This window comes from Triticum urartu, chromosome 5A (assembly GCF_056163025.1).
Source record: "Triticum urartu cultivar PI428250 chromosome 5A, HENAU_Tu73, whole genome shotgun sequence".
Taxonomy (NCBI): Eukaryota; Viridiplantae; Streptophyta; class Magnoliopsida; order Poales; family Poaceae; genus Triticum; species Triticum urartu.
The window spans coordinates 173,707,396-173,733,656 of NC_141877.1; the positions used below are offsets into that span (position 1 = coordinate 173,707,396).

The 26,261-nt window shown below is 44.7% G+C and overlaps 1 protein-coding gene and 1 long non-coding RNA gene across 2 annotated transcripts in view; both read right to left on the reverse strand.

Moving 5' to 3' along the window:
• Positions 1-9,953, reverse strand: part of LOC125508228 (uncharacterized) — a 113,344-nt gene extending 103,391 nt beyond the window's left edge. Inside the window, exon 1 of the mRNA XM_087523575.1 lies at positions 9,749-9,953. Coding sequence (XP_087379701.1) covers positions 9,749-9,953 — 205 coding nt within the window. The remainder of the gene's footprint in view (positions 1-9,748) is intronic.
• Positions 9,954-16,192: 6,239 nt separating this feature from the next.
• Positions 16,193-19,518, reverse strand: LOC125508227 (uncharacterized). The gene is made up of 5 exons (XR_007283277.2): positions 19,126-19,518; positions 18,331-18,430; positions 18,064-18,191; positions 17,305-17,386; positions 16,193-16,471 (listed from the first exon to the last, which is right to left on the reverse strand). It is a non-coding gene; the product is annotated as an uncharacterized LOC125508227 (long non-coding RNA).
• Between the last annotated feature and the right edge of the window lie 6,743 nt (positions 19,519-26,261).

Below are 26,261 nucleotides of genomic sequence, written 5' to 3' on the forward strand. Positions count from 1 at the left end.
GGAACAAGCGAGGGTTAGTAAAGCGGCTGCTTTGAAGGCGGCCAAAGAGTTAAGAGCCGAGAAGGCCGCCCATTGCGAAAGCAAAGAAAAGATGGCCAAGATGGCCGTAGAATTAGAAGGCACTGCCGACCGTTGCCAGTTCCTTGAAGAAGAGAACCGAGTGAAGGCAGCGGACCTTGAGAAGGCCACGATGGCGACCAAAAACACTCGCTCTGCTATGAGGGCAAAGAAGGAAGAGTTGCGCGAAGCTGGGGATATTGCGGCTGGGAAGCCCTTTCTGCTACAGAGGAAGTTCGGAGATCCATGGTATGCCCCTCTGGATCGGCTGTGGAGTTCGGCAAACGCATATATGGACTTGGCGGCAAGCGCTATCGATGCGGTTGAATACTTTGGAGATCAGTCAGATCATGAAGTAGACAAGCTGCTCTGGTCGCAATTTAACGTTCCAGAGCGCCCGCTTCCCTTGACTGATCAGCTAGCCGAATGGTCCGAACTTAATAGGTTGTCCGGACTCACCATGAGGTCCGTTGTAAATCATTTTTGGCCGGAGAAGCTGAAGCCGAACAGCTATTTCAGCTTAGTGCAACAGTTCCTTGATGCGGTGTCGCGCATCAACGCGATGAAGAGGTCGGCGTGCATAGAAGGCTCGCGGATGGCCTTTGCCCATGTCAAGGCATACTGGGCGGAGATGGATGCTACCACTGTTGCGGCGCAAGGTTCGGCCATAGCCCGAGTAGCTGTCGAGCACTATTTTGAAGAGGTTCTTGAGGGTGCTCGTTTGATAGAGTCCTAGTGCTCGAAGAATATTGTGTTTGAGTGACATGTATTCCCATTGTAAACACAATGTTTTTATTAAATATAGTAAGGCTGTATTTATACTTTTGCCGGAAAGTAATATGATGCCTCCTGTGCGGCCGTTTATGTATATATGTATATAACCTGAAAGATTGCAGTCGTCGGCTTCAACCCCCACGCATATAATGCGGAGGTGCTCGCAAAAAACGCGTGTTCACACTTAACCCAACGTCTTGGTCCTATTAAGGAGGTGATAGCGCAGCGAACGAGGCAACCGGACTATAATGCTTTAACACTTTCACTTAGCCATAGGAGTTTGACAGTGGGGCTACTAGATAGCCCCTGGTGGCTCCGCACTCTCCCTATCTCGGGGTGCGTACATGCCTGGCCGGAAAACGGCCCTTTGTTAAGGCGGAGGAATTCTAACATTCCGATAGGTCATCGAGTGGTTGACCAGTCTCACGCTATATCATGACAGTCAGTTTTCGACTTTCTCTACTGAGGTGCTCGTCCGGATGAACCAGGGCACAATCGCAGTAGTTCTCCTGGTGCTGACTTAGCCGATAAAGCGGAACGTAAGGCACCAAAACACAGGAGCCGGGCAAACCCAACATTTGACCAAAGACAATGATTCGGAGCTGATGCATATAAGGCCAAACTCGCGACGCCGAACACTCCCTAAGGTATTCGGTCTTTATGGTATAAACCAGGCCTAAATAGTGCCCTTTGTAAGAAGCCCCTTATGTCCAGGTATGTGCATTATTCTGACGTGGCCACATGCCAAGACGTCGGCATCCTTCTCAATTGTGTTGAGAATTCGAGGGATGTGTATCAACAAGAGACAGTAAAAAAGGTTTACGCATGGTCTTAATCTAAAAAGAATCCTTGGAGCGGGTCCCTACTGCACGTCTGCGCCTGTGTCTCTGTTTTGCCGTATCCTGGACGGGTGTAGCATGATGGTCATCTGTAAAAGAGAGGAACTTTGGTGAAAAAGTTGTCGTGCAAAAAGGTAGTTTTTTAAAGAAACCATGTATAATTAAAAATGAGTAAAAATTGCCACTTGTCTGCGCGCGTTGAGCCCCTTGTATTTGTAATAGGGGTGTGGCCCTCAATCCGGTATGAATTACATGTAGTTGCACCGGACTTGTCTAACCGTGTCCGTGGTCTTGACGACCTATCAAATGCTTTAGTTGGTGAGGCCGTTTTTAGTGTGCGGCTGCTAAGGCGGTCACATTCTTTTCGGCGCGCAAAGATCACTCAATATTCCCGTTCACTGTAATGATGCCACGTGGACCGGGCATCTTGAGCATGAGGGAAGCGTAATGTGGTATTGCATTAAAGCGAGCAAAAGCTTAGCGTCCAAGTAGTGCTTGATAACCACTTTGGAACGGAGCAATGTGGAAGGTTAAATGTTCGCTACGAAAGTTAGGAAGCCGAATATAACCTTTAGTAGCAGGGAGCCCGTGCAGTGAGCCCCTGGGCCTGGCGTTACTCCTTTAAAGGTAGTGTTGCTATGGAGGATTTTCATTGGGTCTATCCCCATTTCGCGGATTGTATCCTGGTATATCAGGTTTAAACTGCTACCACCGTCCATCAGGACTCGTGTGAAGTGGTATCCGTCAATTATTGGATCTAATACCAGGGCAGCACATCCTGCATGCCGGGTACTTGCTGAGTAATCACGATGGTCGAAAGTGATCGTTTGAGACGACCAGTGGCAGGATTTTGCGATGATAGGCCCTTGGGCATATCTTTCTGGGAGTGCCGCTTTGCTTCCCTTGATCACATGTAACACATTGACTGTTTTGACTTCTGGTGGAAACTTCTTTTGTTCCCCAGTGTCTTTCTTGAGAGGCTCATCCTTGTCTTCGCTTGGTGTATCCTCCCCCTTGTGTACGGCGTTGAGCTTGTCGGACTGCTTGAAGACCCAACATTCTCTGTGGGTATGATTAGCTGGTTTACCAAGGGTGCTATGGATCTGACATACTTGGTCCAGAATTTTCTTTAGGCTGGACAGTTCGTCTCTGGCGCCTTTAGAGGGCGGCTTTTGCTGACTTGGCCGAGAGCTTTTGAATCCGGCCTTTACTGTCGTGCTCTTCGTGTTGTCTTCTTTATTGCGGCGTTTGTTATTGTTGTTGCGCCGTGATTTCCCGTTTCCATCTCTAGCTTCGGATGTACTGGGGTCGCTGGTGCTGCATCTGGCTAGCCAGCTATCCTCACCCGCGCAAAAGTGGGTCATGAGGTTTGTTAATGCTACCATTGTTCTCGGCTTTTCTTGGCCGAGGTGTCTGGCGAGCCATTCGTCACGGACGCCATGCTTAAAAGCTGCCAAGGCTTCGGCGTCCGAATAATCGACTATTTGGTTCTTTTTAGTAAGAAACCTATTCCAAAGCTTTCAGGCTGACTCTCCGGGCTGTTGAGTTATATGACTCAAATCGTTCACGTCCGGAGGTCGGACATAAGTCCCTTGAAAATTTGCCCGAAAAGCGTCTTCGAGCTTTTCCCAGCTTCCAATGGAGTTTTCGGGGGGGCTTTTAAGCCAGTGCCGAGCTGGCCCTTTGAGTTTGAGGGGTAAGTATTTAATGGAGTGGAGATCGTCTCCTCGAGCCATATGGATGTGGAGGATATAGTCCTCAATCCAGACCCTAGGGTGTGTAGTTCCGTCGTATGCCTCTATGTTTACGGGTTTGAATCCCTCTGGAAATTCATGGTGCAGCACCTCATCGGTGAAACATAGGGGGTGTGTGGCACCCCTGTATCTGGGTGTGCCGTGGTGTTCGGATGTTTGGTGTGTTGCATCGTGTGCTGGAGCGCGCTTGCGCGGTCCATAGATGGATCTAGTTGCTCCGTCCTTTTGATGCGAGCACTTGCGTGGATCGCGTATTGCCTTCTGTGCGGCGTTGCTTGCCGCTCCATGTTGGCCGTGAGGTCGTCTATCCGGCCGGGTGGCCGTTTTAATTTTTGGTTGCGGGGGATCTAAGGCCTCCTCATCGAATTCAGGTAGCAACTTCCGCTTCGGGTAGCTCTTGGTGAGGCGATTACCGCCATACTTCGCTGCTGTGTTGAGTACTTTACTCCATCTGATTTGGAGTGTGTCTTGTGTCGCCTTGAGCCTTTGCTTCTGCCTTTTTAGACTCCTCGCGGTGGCAACAAGCCTTTGATGGGCATTTTGTTGCTCCGGGTGTCTGTCCGGTGTTATGTCCTCCGGACTATTATCCTTGACAGAGTTGGTTTGTTCGGTTTGATTCTCCGTGTTGCCGTGGTCCGGCAGTGGTTCGCCCTGCTCTAACGCTGGGTCTGTATGATCATTATTTCTGTCGAGGCGGGATTTGGGGCGGCGCTTACGCCGCCGCTTTGACTGCTTCTCGAGGGGACAGCCCTTCGTTGCGTCCTTCCGTTCCTCGTCGTCGTTTTCCTTTGGTGTGTCTACCATGTATACGTCATGTGATGAGGTGGACGTCCAGTGCCCTGTGGGCAGTGGTTCCTCTTCGTCTCCCGCATCGTCGTCCATACCGTTGATGTATTCGGAGTCGAAGTCGAGCATGTCGGTTAAGTCATCGATAGTGGCTACTAAGTGGGTGGTGGGTGGGTCATGAATTTCTTCATCGTCCGCATCCCATTCCTGCCGGACATAGTTCGACCAGGATCCTCCTGATAAGGAGAGAGACCTTAACGAGTTCAGTATGTCGCCAAAGGGCGAGTGCTGAAAAATATCCATGAAGGTAAAATCCATGATCGGCGCCCAATCAGATTCGATAGGAACGGGCACAGGCGGTTCGGAGTCCATGGCCGGAGAAGGATCCGGCAGTTTAACAACACGGCTCTCGTGCAAGGTAAGGTCGATGTTCGGCTCGATCGCCACTGAGGGTAAGGCCTCCGTGGCGGGGTCCATCCACCCGCCCGCGGAAGGCGCAACTGGCTCCGAATTGAGGGTCGGAGCGGCTGCCGGTGAGATCTCCTGAACACTGTCCGATGGTAGAGCTAAATCGTACTCATCATGACCGCGTGACGCACAAGGCCGAGGCTCGAATCCGTCGAAGATCAAGTCTCCGCGGACATCGGCCGTGCAGTTTAAGCTTCCAAACCTGACCTGGTGGCCAGGGGTGTAACTTTCGATCTGCTCTAGATGGCCAAGTGAATTGGCTCGCAGTGCAAAGCCGCCGAACACGAAGATCTGTCCGGGAAGAAAAGGCTCACCCTGAACTGCATCGCTATCGATGATAGTAGGAGACATCAAGCCTAATGGCGACGACACAGAGGAACTCTCAATGAAAGCGCCAATGTCGGTGTCAAAACCGGTGGATCTCGGGTAGGGGGTCCCGAACTGTGCGTCTAGGCCGGATGGTAACAGGAGGCAGGGGACACAATGTTTTACCCAGGTTTGGGCCCTCTTCATGGAGGTAAAACCCTACGTCCTGCTTGATTAATATTGATGATATGGGTAGTACAAGAGTAGATCTACCACGAGATCAGAGAGGCTAAACCCTAGAAGCTAGCCTATAGTATGATTGTATGTTGTCCTATGGACTAAAACCCTCCGGTTTATATAGACACCGGAGAGGTTAGGGTTACACAAGGTCGGTTACAAAGGAGGAGATATACATATCCGTATTTCCTAGCTTGCCTTCCACGCCAAGTAGAGTCCCATCTGGACACGAGACGAAGTCTTCAATCCTGTATCTTCATAGTCTAACAGTCCGGCCAATCGATATAGTCCGGCTGTCCGGAGACCCCCTAATCCAGGATCCCCACACACTCTTTGAGGTTCTATGTGTTGGTTGAATAGATGAATCTGAGATTGTGTGATGCATATCATATAATCATACCCATGGATACTTGAGGTGACATTCGAGTATCTAGGTGACATTAGGGTTTTGGTTGATTTGTGTCTTAAGGTGTTATTCTAGTACGAACTCTAGGGCTGTTTGTGACACTTATAGGAATAGCCCAACGGATTGATTGGGAAGAATAACTTTGAGGTGGTTTCGTACCCTACCATAATCTCTTCGTTTGTTCTCCGCTATTAGTGACTTTGGAGTGACTCTTTGTTGCATGCTGAGGGATAGTTATATGATCCAACTATGTGATTATTGTTGAGAGAACTTGCACTAGTGAAAGTATGAACCCTAGGCCTTGTTTCCTAGCATTGCAATACCGTTTGTGCTCACTTTTATCATTAGTTACCTTGCTGTTTTTGTATTTTCATATTACAAAAACCATTATCTACTATCCATATACCACTTGTATCACCATCTCTTTGCCGAACTAGTGCACCTATACAATTACCATTGTATTGGGTGTGTTGGGGACACAAGAGACTCTTTGTTATTTGGTTGCAGGGTTGCTTGAGAGAGACCATATTCATCCTACGCCTCCTACGGATTGATAAACCTTAGGTCATCCACTTGAGGGAAATTTGCTACTGTCCTACAAACCTCTGCACTTGGAGGCCCAACAATGTCTACAAGAAGAAGGTTGTGTAGTAGACATCAGTATCGAGTTGTAATTCTTGAGTTGTAAGTAAATAGAAGTGTGATGATCATCATTATTAGAGCATTGTCCTATGTGAGGAAAGGATGATGGAGACTATGATTCCCCCACAAGTCGGGATGAGACTCCGGACGAAAAAAAGGAAAAAAGAGAGGCCATTAAAAAAGAGAAAGGCCCAAATAGAAAAATGAGTGAAGAAGATAGAAGGGGAAATGCTACTATCCTGTTTTCCACACTTGTGTTTCAAAGTAGCACCATGATCTTCATGATAGAGAGTCTCCTATTTTGTCACTTTCATATACTAGTGGGAATTTTACATTATAGAACTTGGCTTGTATATTCCAATGATGGGCTTCCTCAAAATGCCCTTGGTCTTCGTGAGTAAGCGAGTTGGATGCACACCCACTTAGTGTCTTTTTGAGCTTTCAAATACTTATAGCTCTAGTGCATCCATTCCATGGCAATCCCTACTCACTCACATTGATATCTATTGATGGGCATCTCCATAGCCCGTTGATATGCCTAGTTGATGTGAGACTATCTTCTCCATTTGGTATTCTCCACAACCACCATTCTATCCCACCTATAGTGCTATATTCATGGCTCACGCTCATGTATTGCGTGAAGATTGAATTTTTTTGAGAACATCAAAAGTATGAAACAATTGCTTGGCTTTTCATTCGGGTTGTGCATGATTTAAATATTTTGTGCAATGAAGATAGAGCATAGCCAGACTATATGATTTTGTAGGGATAGCTTTCTTTGGCCATGTTATTTTGAGAAGACATGATTGCTTTATTAGTATGCTTGAAGTATTATTATTTTTATGTCAATATTAAAATTTTGTCTTGAATCTTTCGGATCTAAACATTCCTGCCACAATAAAGAAAATTACATTGATAATTATGTTAGGTAGCTTTCCACATTGAAAATTCTATTTTATCATTTACCTACTCGAGGACGAACATGAATTAAGCTTGGGGAAGCTTGATACGTCTCCAATGTATCTATAATTTTTTATTGTTCGATGCTATTATATTATATGTTTTGGTTGTTTAGTGGGATTTAATATGCTCTTTTATATTAATTTTGGGACTAACCTATTAACCGGAGGCCCAGTGCCAGTGCCAGTTTCTGTTTTTCTGCCTATTTTAGAGTTTTGTAGAAAAGGAATACCAAACGGAATCCAAATGGAATGAAACCTTCGCGATAAAATTTCTTGGACCAAAAGCAAACCAGAAGACTTGGACTGTAGTCTGGAACTCCGTGAGGCGGCCAAGAGGCAGGAGGGCGCACCCAGGGGGGTAGGCGCGCCCCACCCTCGTGGGCTCCACGTAGCTCCACCGACGTACTTCTTCTGCCTATATATACTCTTATACCCTAGATCGATCGCAGAGAGCCACGAAACCACTTCTCCACCACTGCAACCTTATGTACCCGTGAGATCCCATCTTGGGGCCTTTTCCGACGATCTGCTGGAGGGGGATTGATCACGGAGGGCTTCTACATCAACACCATAGCCTCTCCGATGAAGCGTGAGTAGTTTACCACAGACCTTTGGGTCCATAGTTATTACCTAGATGGCTTCTTCTCTCTCTTTGATTCTCAATACAAAGTCCTCCTCGATGTTCTTGGAGATCTATTCGATGTAATACTCTTTTGTGGTGTGTTTTCCGAGATCCGATAAATTATGGGTTTATGAACAAGAGTATCTATGAATATTATTTGGTTCTTCTCTGAATTCTTATATGCATGATTTGATATCTTTGCAAGTCTCTTCAAATTATCGGTTTAGTTTGGCCTACTAGATTGATCTTTCTTCCAATGGGAGAAGTGATTAGCTTTGGGTTCAATCTTGCGGTGTCCTTTGCCAGTGACAGTAGGGGTAGCAAGGCACATATTGTATTGTTTCCATCGAGGATAAAAAGATGGGGTTTATATCATATTGTTTGAGTTTATCCCTCTACATCATGTCATCTTTCTTAAAGCGTTACTCTGTTCATATGAACTTAATACTCTAGATGCATGCTGGATAGCGGTCGATGTGTGGAGTAATAGTAGTAGATGCAGAATCGTTTCGATCTACTTGACACGGACATGATGCCTATATTCATGATCATTGCCTAGATATTCTCATAACTATGCACTTTTCTATCAGTTGCTCGGCAGTAATTTGTTCACCCACCATAATACATGCTATCTTGAGAGAAGCCACTAGTAAAACCTATTGCCCCCTGGTCTCTTTCTTATTATATTGCATCTCTTTTATTTACATCGCATCTTGTTCAATATTTTGCAATCTTTACTTTCCAATCTATACAACAAAAATACCAAAAATATTTACTTTACTATCTCTATCAGATCTCACTTTTGCGAGTGACCGTGAAGGGATTGGCAACCCCTTTATAGCGTTTGTGCAGGTACTAGGTGACTTGTGCGTTGTCTCCTACTGAATTGATACCTTGGTTCTCAAAAACTGAGGGAAATACTTACGCTACTTTGCTGCATCACCCTTTCCTCTTCAAGGGAAAACCAACGTATGCTCAAGAGGTAGCAGCCACATGAATGGGTTTTCCTTCCCGTCATCTCGTGGCTCGCGTGCTCGCCCTAGCCACACCTCGCTTGCAACTTCCTCATCAACTAGTAGAATATTTAAACTAGCGCCTCCCAATTAAGTCCGAGGAGCCGGAAAATCCTGGCGCGACATTGGGAACTATGCAATATGGCTCTATAAGTAAAGTGCTATTATGCTACTACTCTGTAGCTTGTGGCGTTGCACACATGGACTTCACTCCATTATCAGCTCTATAAAAGAAATTCCTCTTGACATGATTTTTTATGTTTTGAAATGGAGGCAAAAGCTTTGCCTCATCTCATTCATAAACAAGGAACTACTAACAAAGTTCGACGAGATCCATTACACCTCCACAAATGGAAGTGAAAAGCCTAGTCTTGCTGTATCAAATAACTCAAATGTTCTTCCCTCGCAGTAACCGTCGCTGATAAATAGGCTGCTAGTGTGTGCGTGAGAGGACCGGCTGAGTAGGCCAGCTACGCGCTTGAATAGAGCACCGAGAGTACCCACTACGCAGGTGTACTTTCCCTGCATTGATAGTACAGCGATGGTTCTAGAGAACGGTACTACCCTCCACTTCCAACTGTAGCTCATTGGCCCTGAGATTCAAGAATTCAAAACTGGTGCACTATACTAGACATACAGTACATTGCACTACTAGTTGAGAAAGTAGTACTAGTACTGCTACAGTATGAGTACGTAGTAAATAATAGACTCACTCCTTCGCTAAGGAACGATCGAGGAGCTACAGTTGGAAGGGACGAGACCTTGCGGTTACTATGCTCTTATCTCCTCCTCGCCAGTTCCCCTCCCCCCGAAGAGAAGGCAGTTCGTCGCTGCTCCCATGGATTCACCAGGAGGTTCTCCTCCTAGTCGGGGCTTGGAGACCTTGGATGATGATCCTCTCAGAGAAATCGCACGCCGCTCCAACGTCCTCATCGGCGCAAGACTCTGAGCTTCCTGCACCAACTTTTTCAAGACAGTGCTTAAACAAGCTTAGGAAAAGGCCATGCTTGTTGGTCTTCCATGCGTCCTCAAGGAGATGGTTCTTCTCTGGGACAATCCTCCGAACAGTCCACCGCTCCCTGGCCATGGTTGCACGTTGACTCCGCTAGAATTGCCGACGTTGAGGTAGTCAGATTTTGCCCGATGATTAGGTCAGTCATGGAGTTTGATCATGTAGTACTTAGTTATTCCATTTCCATCCCGTAATTTCTCCGCTGCCCACAGTATTATATATAGGTCTGGGTCGGTGCCAATGAAGATTGGCTTGCATACCTCCGGCCGGATAACACCATCATTTTGCACAACATCCACAACAGTGCAGACGGTTCCCGTAGACCACTTCTCCACTATTGGGATCGGCCTTCCGGACTGGCTGGGCTTGAATGCATATGATGATGCCTACATGAGATGGAGGAAGATAGCAATTGCAGACCCGCCGACAAAGCGATGCGGCTACGACGATTACTATCTCATCGCGGTGTTTGACATAAGGATTGCCATCGATGCAAGAGGCAGTAACGGCAGAGGCTGGCGCATGTTGTCCGCGACATATTTGTACCCCTACATGTTCAAAGACGCCATGCGCCATCTACGCCACATCTTCGCAGTGACAAGCCAGGGGACTTGTTTCATCTGGTTGCCATCCTATGGTGCGGGAGATTACAAACAGAATGCACAAATCATCATTTGCATCCCTAACGGTACTCCATTATTTTGCAGGGACCAGTCATCCCCCGATCAAAATAAGATTGCCGATCCTGGATGTGCATTTGCATCCGTGATTTGATCTAACCTGGAACCTTGTAGCTGACTTTGGCATATTGGGATCAACTATCTTAGTTGTCGTTCCCCATGGTACCACTGATGTGCAACATGGTCACACAATCTACCACGATTGGACCGTCACCATCTACCCAGGTATTCCATTTAGTATTATATTTTTTTAACCCTCTCGTCTTGTCTTTCATTGTTGTACTACTTACTAGTACTAGTACTTTTTACCTTGGAGGACGCGTATAGCTAGCTAGGCCCTTGAAGACTTGAACCCACTAGCTGCCTCCATTTTTGTTTTTCCATGTCTTACTATCTCATCCATGTAGCCAAGAGTGGTTATATATAATAAGCCGGTTATTTTACTTCCTCTAAACCGGAGTAGTACTATTTGCTGCACCATATTACTGACCACCATATTTGAGCACAACATTATTATTCATGGACCTTGACTATGTATGTCACCATGTGTTTAGATTTGAGATGTCGTGTGTACCAGATGAATGGCGCCGAGTTCGACCCCCGTGATGCTACGTGGGTGCCGAGGAACACTCTTGGAGAGTACTCGCTTTTCATTGGGGACAACTACCCCATTGTGAAGCGGATGCCACCTTCCGTGCACGACATTGAAGGCCTGCCGTTTATGAAGCATGGTTGTGTCTTCAGTGCGCACCGCCGGATGAACGACATCCTGGGACACGCTATCCCTGATTTATGCCACTTCAGCTTGGATGAGTCTCCATCGTGTGGAACCAGACTAGAAAGCTGCGACAATGATTCCCGTTGCCCACCGCTATGGGTCATGCCATCCATGAAGAACACCTGGGACTGGAACCTGGAGGAGGACATGTAGCCCATCTATACCGTGTAAGTGGAGTATGGTAAATTGTGAATGGTAGCGCTGTGAATATATGTAGACTAGTCGTGCACAAATTTATCACATGAATTGGAGATGAACTTGTGTGGCATACTGGCATTTGTCCTTTAGAATTTATTACTAGTAAATGTGTTATGTGTACGTGCAACTTGTGTGGTTGATGCACGGGCTCCAACACGCTCTTTGAGAAAAAAAGGTGGCACAACTTTGGATATAGGTGACATGGCGGCATCATAGAGTAGCATCGTTCGCTATAGTTGTAGTATACTCCTACTAGGACGAAAAATCCTATAAAACCTTGCGCTTGGCTCTTTGCCTCTTCAGGAGGTTCAATAGTTCGTACTCGTGTGAACCTTGCACTTGACTCTTCGCCTCGTCGGAAGGTCCAACAATGATGATACTATAGTGCAATATGGTTCTGGCAATGTGACACCAATTGAACTGCCGCACGTCCACCACGAAGGCGAGGGCGAGGGAGAGGGAGAGGGCGCTGTAGTCAAAACCCTCTCCTCATCCTGCGAGCCACTGCACGCGTTGGCGAGGGAGAGGCGTAGTAAGCAAGCTTCTCCTCGTTCGGCGAGTTGACGGGACACATCAAAGCAGTACTAGTACTAGTACATGATGCGTCCTTTCCGGTTAATTTGGCTTAATTTGAAATGAGAAAAATACACTGGCGGTCAATGTATGTAACAATACGCTCTTTACGGTCACTATATATAGTTTTGCGGTGATTATACGATCACTAGCTCATCGTAGAGCACCGTATTGCAACCTACTAACCGGCCACATAGTCGACGTGGCACTTTCTTGACTGGTTAAATTGTCACCTAGTTCTGGGTCCCACCTGTCAGTTGGCAGAGCAAAGAATATCAGTTAAGCAAAACTTTATGCAGGCGCGATAGGAGTCCAACCCTTGCGCGCGAACCACCCTGGCTGTGTATGTGAGTGCATGCACGTGTGCTCCCTTGGTCTTCCAGCAAAGAGTGTACATCAGCTAAAAAACAAAGAGTGTACATCTACACTTCCAATGCATTTAGCCTTTAATCTAAATCGACATTGATTGACTAATGCACCAACTTGTGTTCTACCTATAGGCTACATGTCTACCCTTAATTACAGCATGCACCAACCATCATTTAATATTCTTCTCTCAATGGTCACATTCACACATAAGTCTGCTACTTTTGGGCGTTAATTATTCCCTGGTCAATGTGTAAATCTCTAAATGTACAATCTTTCACAGACATAGGGAGTAGGTTGAGCACTTGAGCATGAGCGTGTGTTGCGTCGTGTGCTGTGTGTCGCATGGGTGCGTGAGTGTTGCGTGCGTCCATGTGTACATGTAAGTGTTGCATGTTACATGCATGAGGCTTTTACTCCCTCCCATTGACATGTTCATATTTCAAGCTTCCTCTATTCCCTCCATATGGTGATACTCCCTCTGTTCCCAAATACGGAGTATAAGCCTCCCTCTGTTCCCAAACACGGAGTATTTGTCTTTCTAGATATTTCAACAAGTGACTACGTACGAAGAAAAATTAGTGAACCTACACTCTAAAATATGTATACATACATCCGTATGTTGTAATCCATTTGAATGTCTAAAAAGACTATATTTAGGAATGAAGGGAGTAGCAAATAAACATTAAGTTATCTTGTTTTTCCCTCCTTATTCACATGGATGGAGGGAGTAGATGGTCGAAGTTTGACACAAAACTAATGCATTGGTAAACATAAATTTTTGAGTAAAATGAGTGCATTAATTGAGTGTTTTTGCAAACGACAAATATTATTCCACCACTCATCATCGACCTTGGTTGATGAGATTTTTCAATTGAGCCATATAAACCAGAAAGGAGGTAGTACTAGTACTCCTACATTATTGGCGCCGGGTGCCTTGGCCAATGTTTCATCTTATTGGACAGGATGAGCATACATGCATAGGGATACTGTAGATAGGAAGTATTCACGATCCATGATTCCCCATCTCGGTCAGAGAGAACTATTCAACTAGTCTTCACAGTGAAATGACAATACACGCTGCAGCAAATGGGGAACTTAATTAATAAGCCGAACGAGTGTGTTTGTGTTACTAAGTTAGCCTTACCCAGTACTACCATCATGTTTGCCAGTGGAGCACGCTTCCACAAATACGCCTACGCACCTATCTCCTCCATTAACTCTTTACACTCCGAAGGATGGTATATCCTGGTAGTAGTACTAGTAGAATTGAGATTTAATGCACTTTCTTCCCCGCCTTTCACTCTTCTTCCTCCTCTCTTCCCCAACGTCGGTCGCACACCATTTCCCCCCGCTCACTGCTCGCCCGCCCGCGCCATCTTCCTTGGTAGCTCACGCGTGCCATATCCCCCCGCTCACTGCTCGGCCACACTTGCCGTCTTCTTCGCTCACCCGCCCGAATCCACTTCCCCGCTAGCTCGCAGGCACCGAAAACCCCAATCACTCAGCGCCCTAAAATACCCTATGGCAGAACTGACTGACACGCAGAGCCGCAATTGGAATTCCCTCCCCGATGTTCTCTTGGAGCAGATCTGTAATCGTATGGACATGCTCAGCACCGTCCGTCTGGCCACATTCTCGGTGTCTTTCTACCGTCTACTCGTCTGCAACCGGACGGCTCTTTTCAAGACACCCTGCATGCTGATGCCCGATCCTCGCAGGTGGCCCAGACACCGACTTGACGATCCTACGGAGGTTGCCGTGGTGCCCCTCGACATGCTACCACTACCTGTCCACCTGTCCTTCATGCACGGCCACTACTGGGCGGGCATGAAGGCCAACTTCATGATCCTCATCCACCAATCCGGTAGTCCGTGGGATCTCATGGATATCTACACCCAGCGAGAGATCACCCTTCTATCATTGGATACCGCCGCCATCGAGCCTCGCGGCCCGCCGGACACTCCGGCCTAGTACGCATGAGACGCGTCGAGCTTTTGGCTCGACCTCTGTTTGCTGAAAGTTGTAATCTGCGAAGTGCCCACACCATCAGAAGACTACATGGATTAAATCTCATTGCCTTGTTCAACATGGGATTAGTCTATCTGGAATCCGGTTGCCATACATGGTTATGGCTCATCGTCAATCCTGTTGAGGCAACATTTCTGTCTAATGATATAGTGCACGATGGCATCGTTTACGCGGTTGACGCACAGATTGGCTGCCTATAATGGTGGACTCTATCGTCTTGTAATTGTTCTATCTCATCTCATCTTTACCTTATGAATACGATTGCATGTTCATTGTTACAAATTTAGAATAGACAATATGTCTATAACCACATTATTGCTATATGTTCCTCTCATTTTCTAGATTTTTATGACCACACATGTATTGTTAGAGTTGATATGAGAACAATTGGCATCTAATGATTGTTAGAATAGATATTATGAGCATAACCTCATGATTGCTATATGTTACTCTCATTTCCAAGATTTTTATAACAACGCTTGTTATTGCTTAGAGTTGATATGAGAAACAGTAGTAAGTGCTATGGTAGAATATGAGTAGGCCATGTCATAGCTATTTTCCTCTCATTGTTACATGATGTTTGAACCATGACATATTGCTAGAATATGAAAGCCATTGGCTTATTCTTTTAACTTGGGGTATGATTATGACCACGGCATTGCAATTCTCTGTCTATGATATGTGTCACTGTTATAATAATCTTAATTCCACACATACTCTGAACATGATTGTTTATTTTTGTCCTTTTGGTCTCAAATTTGAATTGTTGCCGCAGACGCAGATGCGCTGGCCTTTATGATTCTAGGACCTGGAATCATACCAGCCGATGGGTGGTGGTTTATCGCCTGTTCAGCTGACGGTGGTCATTTGATGCTCATTCACATATACCAAATTGACCAAACCATTACATCATACGACATGCAGTACAATGCCTGGGGCATTTGTGACATTGATGGCTACTATTGCTTCATGTTCGAGAAAGATCCCAGCTCCGTTGGGCCAGGCATATTCAACTAGAGGCGAGTTTACAACCTCGGCAACCACTCCATGTTCCTCGGTCTCAATTATCCGATCATCCAACCAATCATCGATCATATCACCGGCGATGATTACCGTGCTATGCAACTTCCATTCGCCAGGGGGAACTATGTTTACACATCATACCATGGGTTTCATGAATCACCATATCCAGAGATTCGTCAACACAGCTTGTTGCCAGGTAATCTTAAGTGTGTGAAAGCACTACACCACAACAATCAAAGCGGTGTCAAACAGTTTGTCGGCATAGGTCACCTAAGGCGACACATTTAGTGTCGGGAAAGACCTTTGCCGATAGAAAGGAGCTGACGCCTATAGTCCTGCCGGGAAAGGTATTTGCCGACAGATAAATCTCTGTCACAGATATTCTGACGGTGTTGGTGAGGTCTACGGTGACGGACATTTCTATAGTGATAGACTATTATATGCCGACAGATCATCTGAAAGTATGATATGCCGATAGATAGTGCAACGTCCGTTGCTTCGCCGACAGTTTGTCTGTCAGTGTGTTATGCCAACAGATTGTGCAATGCTCAATACTTCTGCCGACACATTTGCTGTGAGGGTTCTACATTTCAATAGAAATGCAACTGCACCATATTTTGAATGAATTTACATTCGTAATATTCAATTCATATTTATGCAATACATACACAAGCAATTGGGCTCTTCTATTCATTCAACATATATAGAAGATTCACAAGTTTTCTTCACTCAAGTTAACTACAACCATCAAGGAGATACATGTATCATCATACAAGTCGTGGCCTATTGCAAAATATGATAGCCAATGTTTCTAAGAGGCAAGTGTTTGACCACTCGACCACTATATAATATTATCAAAAAGACCAAATCTTCGGTCACCAAGCCAGCACCATGAGGACATTATTCGGTCAACCTGGGGACTTGCTACTGTCTGTTTCTTGTCACTGAAAAAAGAAGTGATATGTTTCAGCAATCTTAGAAATAGTAGAATTTATTCAAAATTGTGAGTCGCCCTTGAGTCAAAAGATCAATGAAAGAAATAGAAGATACGCAACAGATTGGCAGCAGTTCTAGAAATAACAAACAATCATATATGCACTTGTAGGACAGACTGGGATTATGTTGCGGTTCATGCATGCCACAAAAAATGTGTAGTATACAATAGGGGTTTGCATATATTACAATCTGCTATGGTTAAAAATCTGAACCTGAACGTATGATGCTACATCACCTATGTTTCTCTAAAATAAAGAGCCAAGTGTAATCCCAATTTGTGGTACTGAATAAATATGCTACCCTGAAAAATATTGGTCAATTTTTATTGTGGCTGATCTCAAATAGATAGCAAGCTTCAGTATAGCTAGTAGGAAATGCAGACTTATCAAGGTTTTCGAGACGATGAGTCGTTCCCGGGTTGCGAGGTCGAGCATGGCCGATCGACTAGTCTCGACTAGTTGAGGGGTTAGAGTCAAACCTGGCCGTGCGATCGATGACTAGTCGCGCGACTTAAAAACAGTGAAACTTATGATCATTTGTATTGCGGCTTATTAATTTGAACAAAAATGCATGAAAAACACTCGCATAGAGAGCAGCAGCACACAAGATATAAGCTAAGAAGCATGCATACGGGGATGGAGACATGGCGATACACATTAGGGGACATGGGATACAACATTTTCCAAAACAGCAATTAGGGGATACGACAAGTATATATATAATAAAATAAAAATATGCTATGTAATATAGAATTAAGACAAAAAATGAGAAGATATAATACATCCCCATTTGTCGTCTCCTTTTTCATGTGCTTAACTGATCCTCCAGACCCAAGCGATTGATCCTCCCAGATGCTATACTACCTAACATCAAGCAACCAAGCAGCAATCATTCATGTGTAGCAAGCAGCAGCAGCAAAAGCGTTCAATAAAGCAAGCAGCCGAGCACAAGACTGGGTGTCATTCTTGCTGGAATAATATTCACATGAATGTGCTTGCAAACTAAACCATACATTTTCTGCTAGATTCGATGATCAAGGCTCGAGACTTGATACTATCTGCATGATAATCAGGTGCTGCTACACATAAAAACATAGAAACCAAATATTCAATGTTCTTCCATAACCCAGATTTAGTATCACCATATTGTGCCCTTAATTATTTGAAGGAAAGTAGGTATTGTGATAATCTGATGCATCCAATGTTCATAGTGACATTACAAACTGTACAGTATGTGTTAAGTTGTGAAGCATCAAACCTGGCAAGAAAATGGAAAGGATACTTGAAAGAAAAACAATAGTGTTTAGTTCAAACTTTAGACCCTTTTCCCCATTCTAATCATATTTCTTTCTGAACCAAGCATGACACTATTGTTCACAAATATATAGCAGTGAAGCACACAATGCCCTTTCTCCAAATATAAAATAACATTCAATCTCTGATAGCACACATAGCAGTGAAGCTGTGAAGTAAACAATTTGTTTTTACATAAAACCACATTAGAAGTGTCATATCACAGGAAAAGTTCACAAGCATAATACCTAATATCACATACGAAAAGTCATCTAAATTAGAAGTTCCTCGTCGCCATCTTTGTGCTACAATCTCTGAGGGTGTTTCCACATTTTCGCTTGCTTGAGGAAATGCCAGTTGCTGCATCAAGTTGTTTCTGCAAAAACAGAGCAAATGAGGCACCCCAAGTTATTTCTACAATGAACTCAGTTCAACCTATACTTGTCGTCAATTGACATTTAATCACATGCACATCATTACTTAAAAAAACATGATGCATGGTACATGTGACTTACAATTAGGGCCTCTGCTTAGTGTGGGAGAAACTCCAGTTTTACATGTATGTTCTTTGACAAATATGTCTTCTCTCTGCGGGTCGTAGACAAGTTCCTCAACCTGCAGCAAATTTATTTAACAGTAATTAAAAATAAAGAATTTCAAAAAGAAAGAAAAAACATTGTCACTGATGAGCTGACTATTGAAAATAAACTTGTTGTAGGCTTGTAGGACTTGCACCAGAACCACAGAACCACAAAAAGGACAGCCATGTTAAAAACAAACAATTGGGTGTTGCATACTTTTATTCTAGAGAATTCAGATAAGCAGTTATCAAGAATATAGCTGTCATTAGCAGTGACCTAGTTTAGATTGGGGTGTGTGTGGTGCGATAGAGAGGGGTCAATGGTAGAACTAAATTCCTGCAAGGCCATATGTTTTAATCAAACTTTAACATTCATACAGAAAACCAAGAAACCGTATTTCAATACAAAAACCAAATGAACCTTTCCAAGTTGAATAATGAGCTGTACGATGGGCACCAGATTATGACTCGCAATGTTCAAGTTCTTCTTGGTGTGGGTGAAATATATACTGGATCTCCCCAGAGAAATTAACTAAATACTTAATTTACTTCTAATTATAAAACGAGAAACGAATTTGTTGACCCTCTGAAATTCTCCAAACTCTAACGAATCACCAGATCTGTTTTAGTTCATCATCATGGAACCAGCCGGATCTCGAAGCGCTCACATTCATAGGGAAACAAGCAGTAACATAAGAAAACAGAAGGAAAAACGGACGCTCAATCTTACCTGTAGGCTGCAGCTGCTGGACTTAGAGGCGGGGCAAGACGGGGGTCGCCGGTCGTTGAGGTCGATACCATGGGCTGCTGGATGTAAGTTACTGAAGAAATGGCCGGAGCTGGGAGAGGCGGCGACGAGAGCGAACCAGCGGGCGTGACGCCCGCCAGGTGAGCAGATAGCCCAGCGGCACCTCAAGCTGCGGATGGTGGGGAGGCACAGCAGATTTGACAGGAGCTTCTGAATTCAACACCGGGGGTGGGAGGGGCAGCGGCGCGACCGTATCGGCCGAGCGCACGGAGGTGGCGGCGGCGGTGGCTAGGTGGGGATTTTAGTTAGGTATGTCTGTCCGTGAGGTAGACAATGTGTGTGCGTGAGGAAGGGGGGCTTGGAAAATATCTGGATTTTGGGCCTCGGGAGCGCGAGGCTCTTGGCACTTGTATTTTGGGCTCTGGCGCGTGAAGGGAAGAAATATGTGGGCCTGGTATAAGAAACGCCGACACATTTTCTATCGAGTTGAACTGCCGACACACATTCTACCACTGAAGGTTGTATGTGCCGACAGAAATTACGTTGGTAGCGTGTGAGGTATTACCGACAGATAATGTGTCAAAAGGATGTATAATACTGACAATTGGTGTGCTGGTATAGTTTGGAACAAAAAGAGTGTCGGTGTTGTACACTTTTACCAACAGATGCATGTCGCTGTTGTGGTGTCGTGGTGTTGTGAAGGCATCAAGCTTCCATGCGATGGATGGATTTTGCAAACCCGACATGTGGTGATGTGGTTCATGCCAACAGCAAATATGCACAACTTGATTCGTACTGATATCTAGACCAAGCCATGTATCCTGCTGCTGTAGCACGACCCTCTTTTGTTAAATATTATGTACTGTTGTTAGTTCGAAGCACTCCTCTGGTTTGAAGGATAGATACTTTTCTGGGATCAAGTGCATCCTAACTCACCTGCATAGTATATATATATATATATATCAATTAGGCTTCAAGTGCGTACTTGTTAGTTAAACCTATGGTTAAAATGTGACACTAAATATGACTAGTAAGTAGTACAGTAGCAGTACTAGTATACGTCGGTCAAATTATTCATCATGCCCACACATTGAATTGACGTGACAACACGTTGTGCGTGAGGTGACATGTAACGCCCTCGATGCGGCTATATCTCCCACGTGTCGAAGAACGACTTAGAGGCATAACCGCATTGAAAGCAATGACAAGGCAACAACAGCGAATAATTGGAGGACACCTGGCACATCGGTCACGGGGCGTTACAACACTCCACCACTACGACAGGATCTCGTCCCGAGATCTAGAATGGCACCGGAGGGAAAACGAAAGAGAAAGAGAAGAGGTAAAACTAAGTTGCTTCTTTGACAAACGAGTGAAACCATGAACCTTGAAGAGGTTATGCCATTCCGAGAAAAGAATACAACGGAGATAAATGAAGTTGAAAGCACTCCGTTAGCAAAGAGGAACAAGGAAGAACAACTTTGGGCAGCACTTCGGTCCAGAAGGGATGCAAGGCTTGATAAGGCGAAAAGAACTTGAGCACAAAGGACAGAACACTCCGGTTAAATGGATAAGCAAAAGAAAGAAGCATGATCTTGACAAAATAAAATGATGGACTGAAAAGAGCAACGTCATAACGCCTCCAGAGGAAAAGTAAGAATGGAATGGGATGAACGAAGGGAAACAAGATCTCGAGGGAGCATGCTTACAACCAAAGCTAGAACGGAGTTGTTGGAAAACCCACAACGAAAAGGGTAAACTTGATATGGTCTTATGGGATACATCTCGCTCAACTCACCGGGACACTGCCACAACCCCTAAATGATAGGAGGCACCAAGAACAATGTTCTCGTCACAAAACCATCGGAACGATTCCAAGATACCCGCGTGATCCTAAATTTTTTTAGTGAAATTTGAGAAGAGAAGAGTCAAAACTCTACGTCAAGATGCCTTACCAGAGCGATGAAGGGACTGGGGAGTAAAAAGAATTCCTAAACTCTCCGATATATAATTCCTAAAAGACTCAAAACATTTTCTAGACTCAACAACGGCTGCTAAAAACGATCAAGCAGTGGGGGCTCCTAAGGTCGGGGAAGGCTCTGATTACCAACTTGTAACGCCCTCGATGTGGCTATATCTCCCACGTGTCAAAGCACGACTTAGAGGCATAACCGCATTGAAAGCAATGACAAGGCAACAACAGCGAATAACTGGAGGACACCTGGCACATCGGTCACGGGGCGTTACATGACACAAGAATCCCGGCGGCGTGTTCGGGTATTGTGGACTTCAAATATGGAGTACCACTTATCTGTTGAAATCTTTCATCATTCACTTTAAATAGTCGATTGATCATACATTGAGTACCATATAATTGGAATTAACCGATGCAAGTCCAAGAAGGATTGGCTGGTCCTGCTGGCTGGTGTCAAGTTCGATCCCACATATCAGGAGCTGATCGAGCACCTTGAAGCCAAAGTGAGTGATGACAGTGCGAGATCTCACCCTCTCATCGATTTGTTCATACCAACCATCGACAAACGAGCACGACCTATGCTACACCCATCGTGAGAAACTTCCAGGTAAGACATCGATCGACCGTCTACTTGCACAAACATATTCCTTTGTTTATAGCTCTATTTTTCTTTTTAGATGCAGACCTAGTGAAGCAATTACAATTTGACAGTTAATAAAAAGTGAAACAAGTGACTGCAACATGCCAAAGATGTTATGAAAATGCCAACTACATACACTAAAACATGTATTCCACAATACTGCATGTATCACTCTGAGTGGCCCAAGCAAGCATTTCTTCCAGCGCAATTCCAGGGCTGTCAAAAGGGGCACATGGACGCATCGCAAGATACAGTCGGAGGTTGGCATGCATGCGATGTGGCACAAGACCAGCAATACCTCGCCAGTGATGGCAACGGCCGGCAGACGAGCAGCAAAAAGGTTCTGGTGCTGCACACCAACGAGAACTTCGACCAACAGAGGACCAACTGGGTGATGCACCAGTATCACCTCGGGCCCTGGAGCAAGAGAAGGAGCGGGAGCTGGTCCTCTGCAAGATTTTCTTCCAGACAAACACTAGGGCCATGAGTAAAAAGATTATAAGTTAGTTTGGTATTGGTACTTGTACTACCTTGTCGTCCGCAAGTTGGTATTGTTGTTAACGATCTTTCGGTATGAACTTGGCATTTGCTTCCAACCATCATGCTGAGGGGCGACGTGGATATAAAGCTGAATCATTTGTTTCGAAATGAATTTTCAGGCACCTGATTTTTATTTGATGGGTAGCATAAGCACCCGTTGTTCGAATTCCTAGCTCTCCAAATTTTTCGAAACAAGTGCATGCACTTATTATCACGATGAAAAAACAATATTCCCAGTTATCAGTTTGTACTTGCAGAATTCTCTCATTTATGGAGCAGGTATATTGTTTTTTCAGGTCGAGCAAGTTTCAACTGGGCTGTAGACTGCCCAGGCTTGGTTTTGTTTTTAACAGGCCCAGCCCATGACGACAACGGGGCACAAAGATCCACCAGGTATCTACTGGCCTCTAGCCCGCCAGCGTTAATTATATTTTGTCTTACAACATTCGCAGGCAGTTTTTTTACTAAATCAAACTCACAGCCCAGTTCTATTTTCCTCTTGAAATGTCATGTCCTACTTCCATTTTCTGCTCTCTACTTATAGTTTTACTAGTTCATATACACGTATCATTATATTGAAAATACATGAAGTTCCCTTTTCATATTTACATCTTTATTTTTGTTGTTGTTTTCCCTCCCAACGCTGATTTTTTTACCACTAGTTGAAAGTGTGTTATATCGACTAGTGGGGGGGGGTGAATAGGCGATTTTTATGAAATTCTTCACTAAGGAATTTGCCGGTGAGGAAATTCCTTAGCGAAGAACTACTAGCAGTGGAATAAGTACTCAAAAGTAAACATAACAGAATACAAGCATAGTCATCATGATGAAATGAAGACAGGCACAGAGTATAGGAAGCGTAATCACAGGATAACACAGGATGAAGACAAACAGACTGAAGAAATTGAACTGAGGAAATTGAGAAAGTCTTCAGTCAAAGTCTTCAAATACAGATATGAACAAACACACATCACAGTTATGAGGAAATGGAAGAGTTGAGGAAATAGAACCAGTAAGCTTGGTGAAGACAATGATTTGGTAGACCAGTTCCAACTGCTGTCTCAGTTGTACGTCTGGTTGGAGCGGCTGAGTATTTAAACTCGAGGACACACAGTCCCGGACACCCAGTCAAGGACACTTAGTCCAAGACACCCAGTCCTCACTGTATTCTCCTTGAACTAAGGTCACACAGACCTCGTCCAATCACTCGTGGTAAGTCTTCAGGCGACTTCCAAACCTTCACAAACTTGGTCACTCGGCAATCCACAATTCCTCTTGGATGCTCTAGACCATGACGCCTAACCGTCTGGAAGAAGCACAGTCTTCAAAGGTAACAAGCGTCGGATCCACTCAGGATCAATCTCTTAAGTGATGCTCAATCACTTGGGGTTTGTAGGTGTTTGGGTTTTTGGTTTTTCCTCACTTGACGATTTTCGCTCAAAGTCCTCGGAGGATGGGTTGCTCTCAAATGACAAGTGTCAGTTTCTCTCAGAGCAGCCAACCAGCTAGTGGTTGTAGGGGGCGGCTATTTATAGCCTAGGGAGCAGCCCGACATGATAAGACATAAATGCCCTTCAATGATATGACCATTAGGTGGATATATATTTTGGGACAGCTGGCGCATAGCACAGCAACGGTCGGAATTTTGAGTAGCAAAATCCTCAGGGCTATCATGTTCCTCACTGTGTAGGCAATCCGCACTGGCGAATTCCTAACTCCTCAGTCAGGACAAATTCCTCAGAGACCAAAAGAACTTCGTCTCTGTCACTGAAGAAATTGACTGAACTGTATGAGATTTCCAATGGCTTCACTCGAAGGGATTGGTAGGCGTAGGATTTTGAGTTGAGCATCACATGAAAATTTTTCCTTAGTATTTCCTCGACCCCCTTTAACAGTACGGTGTTTCCTATGACTCAAGAAAGAGAAAAACAAAACTATGAAAACGAAAGTCTTCAAGCTTCATATTTCTCGCATGAATATCAAGTCTTCACGGACACACCAATTTCTTCACTTTCAAAGTCTTCATGAAAGTCTTCAGAAATACCAAAATCTTCAGTCGAAGATATTCATTTTTAGGGGTCGACTTTTCCTGTAAATATCAAACTCCTCATAGACTTATAGACCTATGTACACTCACACACGCATTAGTCCCTTAACCTATAAGTCTTCAATACACCAAAATCACTAAGGGGCACTAGATGCACTTACAGTCTCCCCCTTTTTGGTGATTGATGACAATATAGGTTAAGTTTTCAACGGGGATAAACATATGAAGTGTAAATACTGATATTGAGGAATTTGATTGCAAGATATAGAAGAACTCCCCCTGAAGATGTGCATAGTGTGGAATTTGCTTTTGAAGCAATGCACACTTGAAGAGTTGAATCATGGAGATCTCCCCCTATATCTTGTAATTCATACACGCATTTAACATATAATATGAAGAATTTGAAATGCATGATGAAATATGGTGCCTGATGAAATTCAGCATGCATGCAATAATATTAACGAGGAATAAGCATGCAGAATAGTGCATCAAGAGTATCAGAGCACAGTGCATCAAAAGTATCAGAGCACCATCGGGTTTAAGATTACAACTCGATCCAATAAAGTTTCAGAAGAACGAGAGTTGTAACTTAGCAAAGAAAAAAACGCCCATATAGTACACCCGCTTGAAGACTAACTCATATTTCTCCCCCTTTGTCATCGAATGACCAAAAGGATCGAAAATGAGGACTAATGCCCCTGAAGATAATCATGTTAATGAAGGAGCGCTAGCGTTGTTGGGGTCGTTGGTTGATGTAGGGCCTGCCGCAGTGTCGTCCAAATCTTCATGTTCATCAGTGCCGCGCGATGAAGAATATGAGCTGGCCACCAGAGAAGGAACCTGGACCTTCTTGAATTTCTTCGGTGGAGGTGCAGACCAGTCAAAATCTTCATTAAGACCCATGTTCTTCAGATCTTCTTCGCCATACAGATGTGACAGGATTGCCCAGGTGCGACCGAAGACTTGATGGAGGTAGTAGTGGTTTTTCTTCACTGCATTGTGTGTGGCGGTCATGTTGTGAAGAAGTGAACCAAACTGACGCTTAACCCATTTGTGATTTCGATCCACCTTCTGGTGAAGACTAAGCAGAAGTTCACGGTCTGTCATCACGCGGAGCAGTGGCTTGAGGAGTGGACTTGGGAGCATTGGCAGAGTCATGTGTGGCGGAGTCATCATTGGTGGAATAAGATGAAGCTTTGCGAAACTGACCATCCAATGGACGAATGCCTTCATCAATTACAGCTGGTGCCTTGCCTTTTCCATCAACTGAGGAATATGTCTGCTTGAGGACTTCAATTGGGGGCAAGTAGCTGAGATAATTCTGGAAATCAGCTTTGTAGTTGAGTGAAGACCTTGTCCTGAGGAATCTCATGATCCAAGGTGCATAAGGCTCCAGCTCAAACAGAGACAGTGCAACATTGGCCATAGTCCTCATGAAGAAATCGTGATAATTGACAGGAATGCCATGAATGATGTTGAATACCAGATTCTTCATGATGCCAACAATTTCCACATCAGATGAGTCGTGACCTTTGATAGGACTGATTGTCCTCGTAAGAATACGATAAACAGTTCTGGGCACGTACAACAATTCCTTCATGAGGAATTTGGTTCGTGGTGCCTGACCTGGTTTCAAACGCTTCATCAGCACCTGCATGTAATGATGTGTGAGCTCAGGTTCACTGTAGATGCAGCGAGCTTCTTCAAGGGGAGGACTGAGTGGTAGAGCACGAAGCAATTCAGAGGCTGGTGCAGTGTAGTGAGTGTTTTCAGACATCCAGTCCAGCACCCACGAATTCACATCTTCAGCATCTCCGGTGATGTGCAGCGTTGCATAGAATTGAAGAATCAGTTCTTCATTCCAATCGCAGATGTCAGAGCAAAAGTTGAGCAGTCCAGCATCGTGAAGAACACTG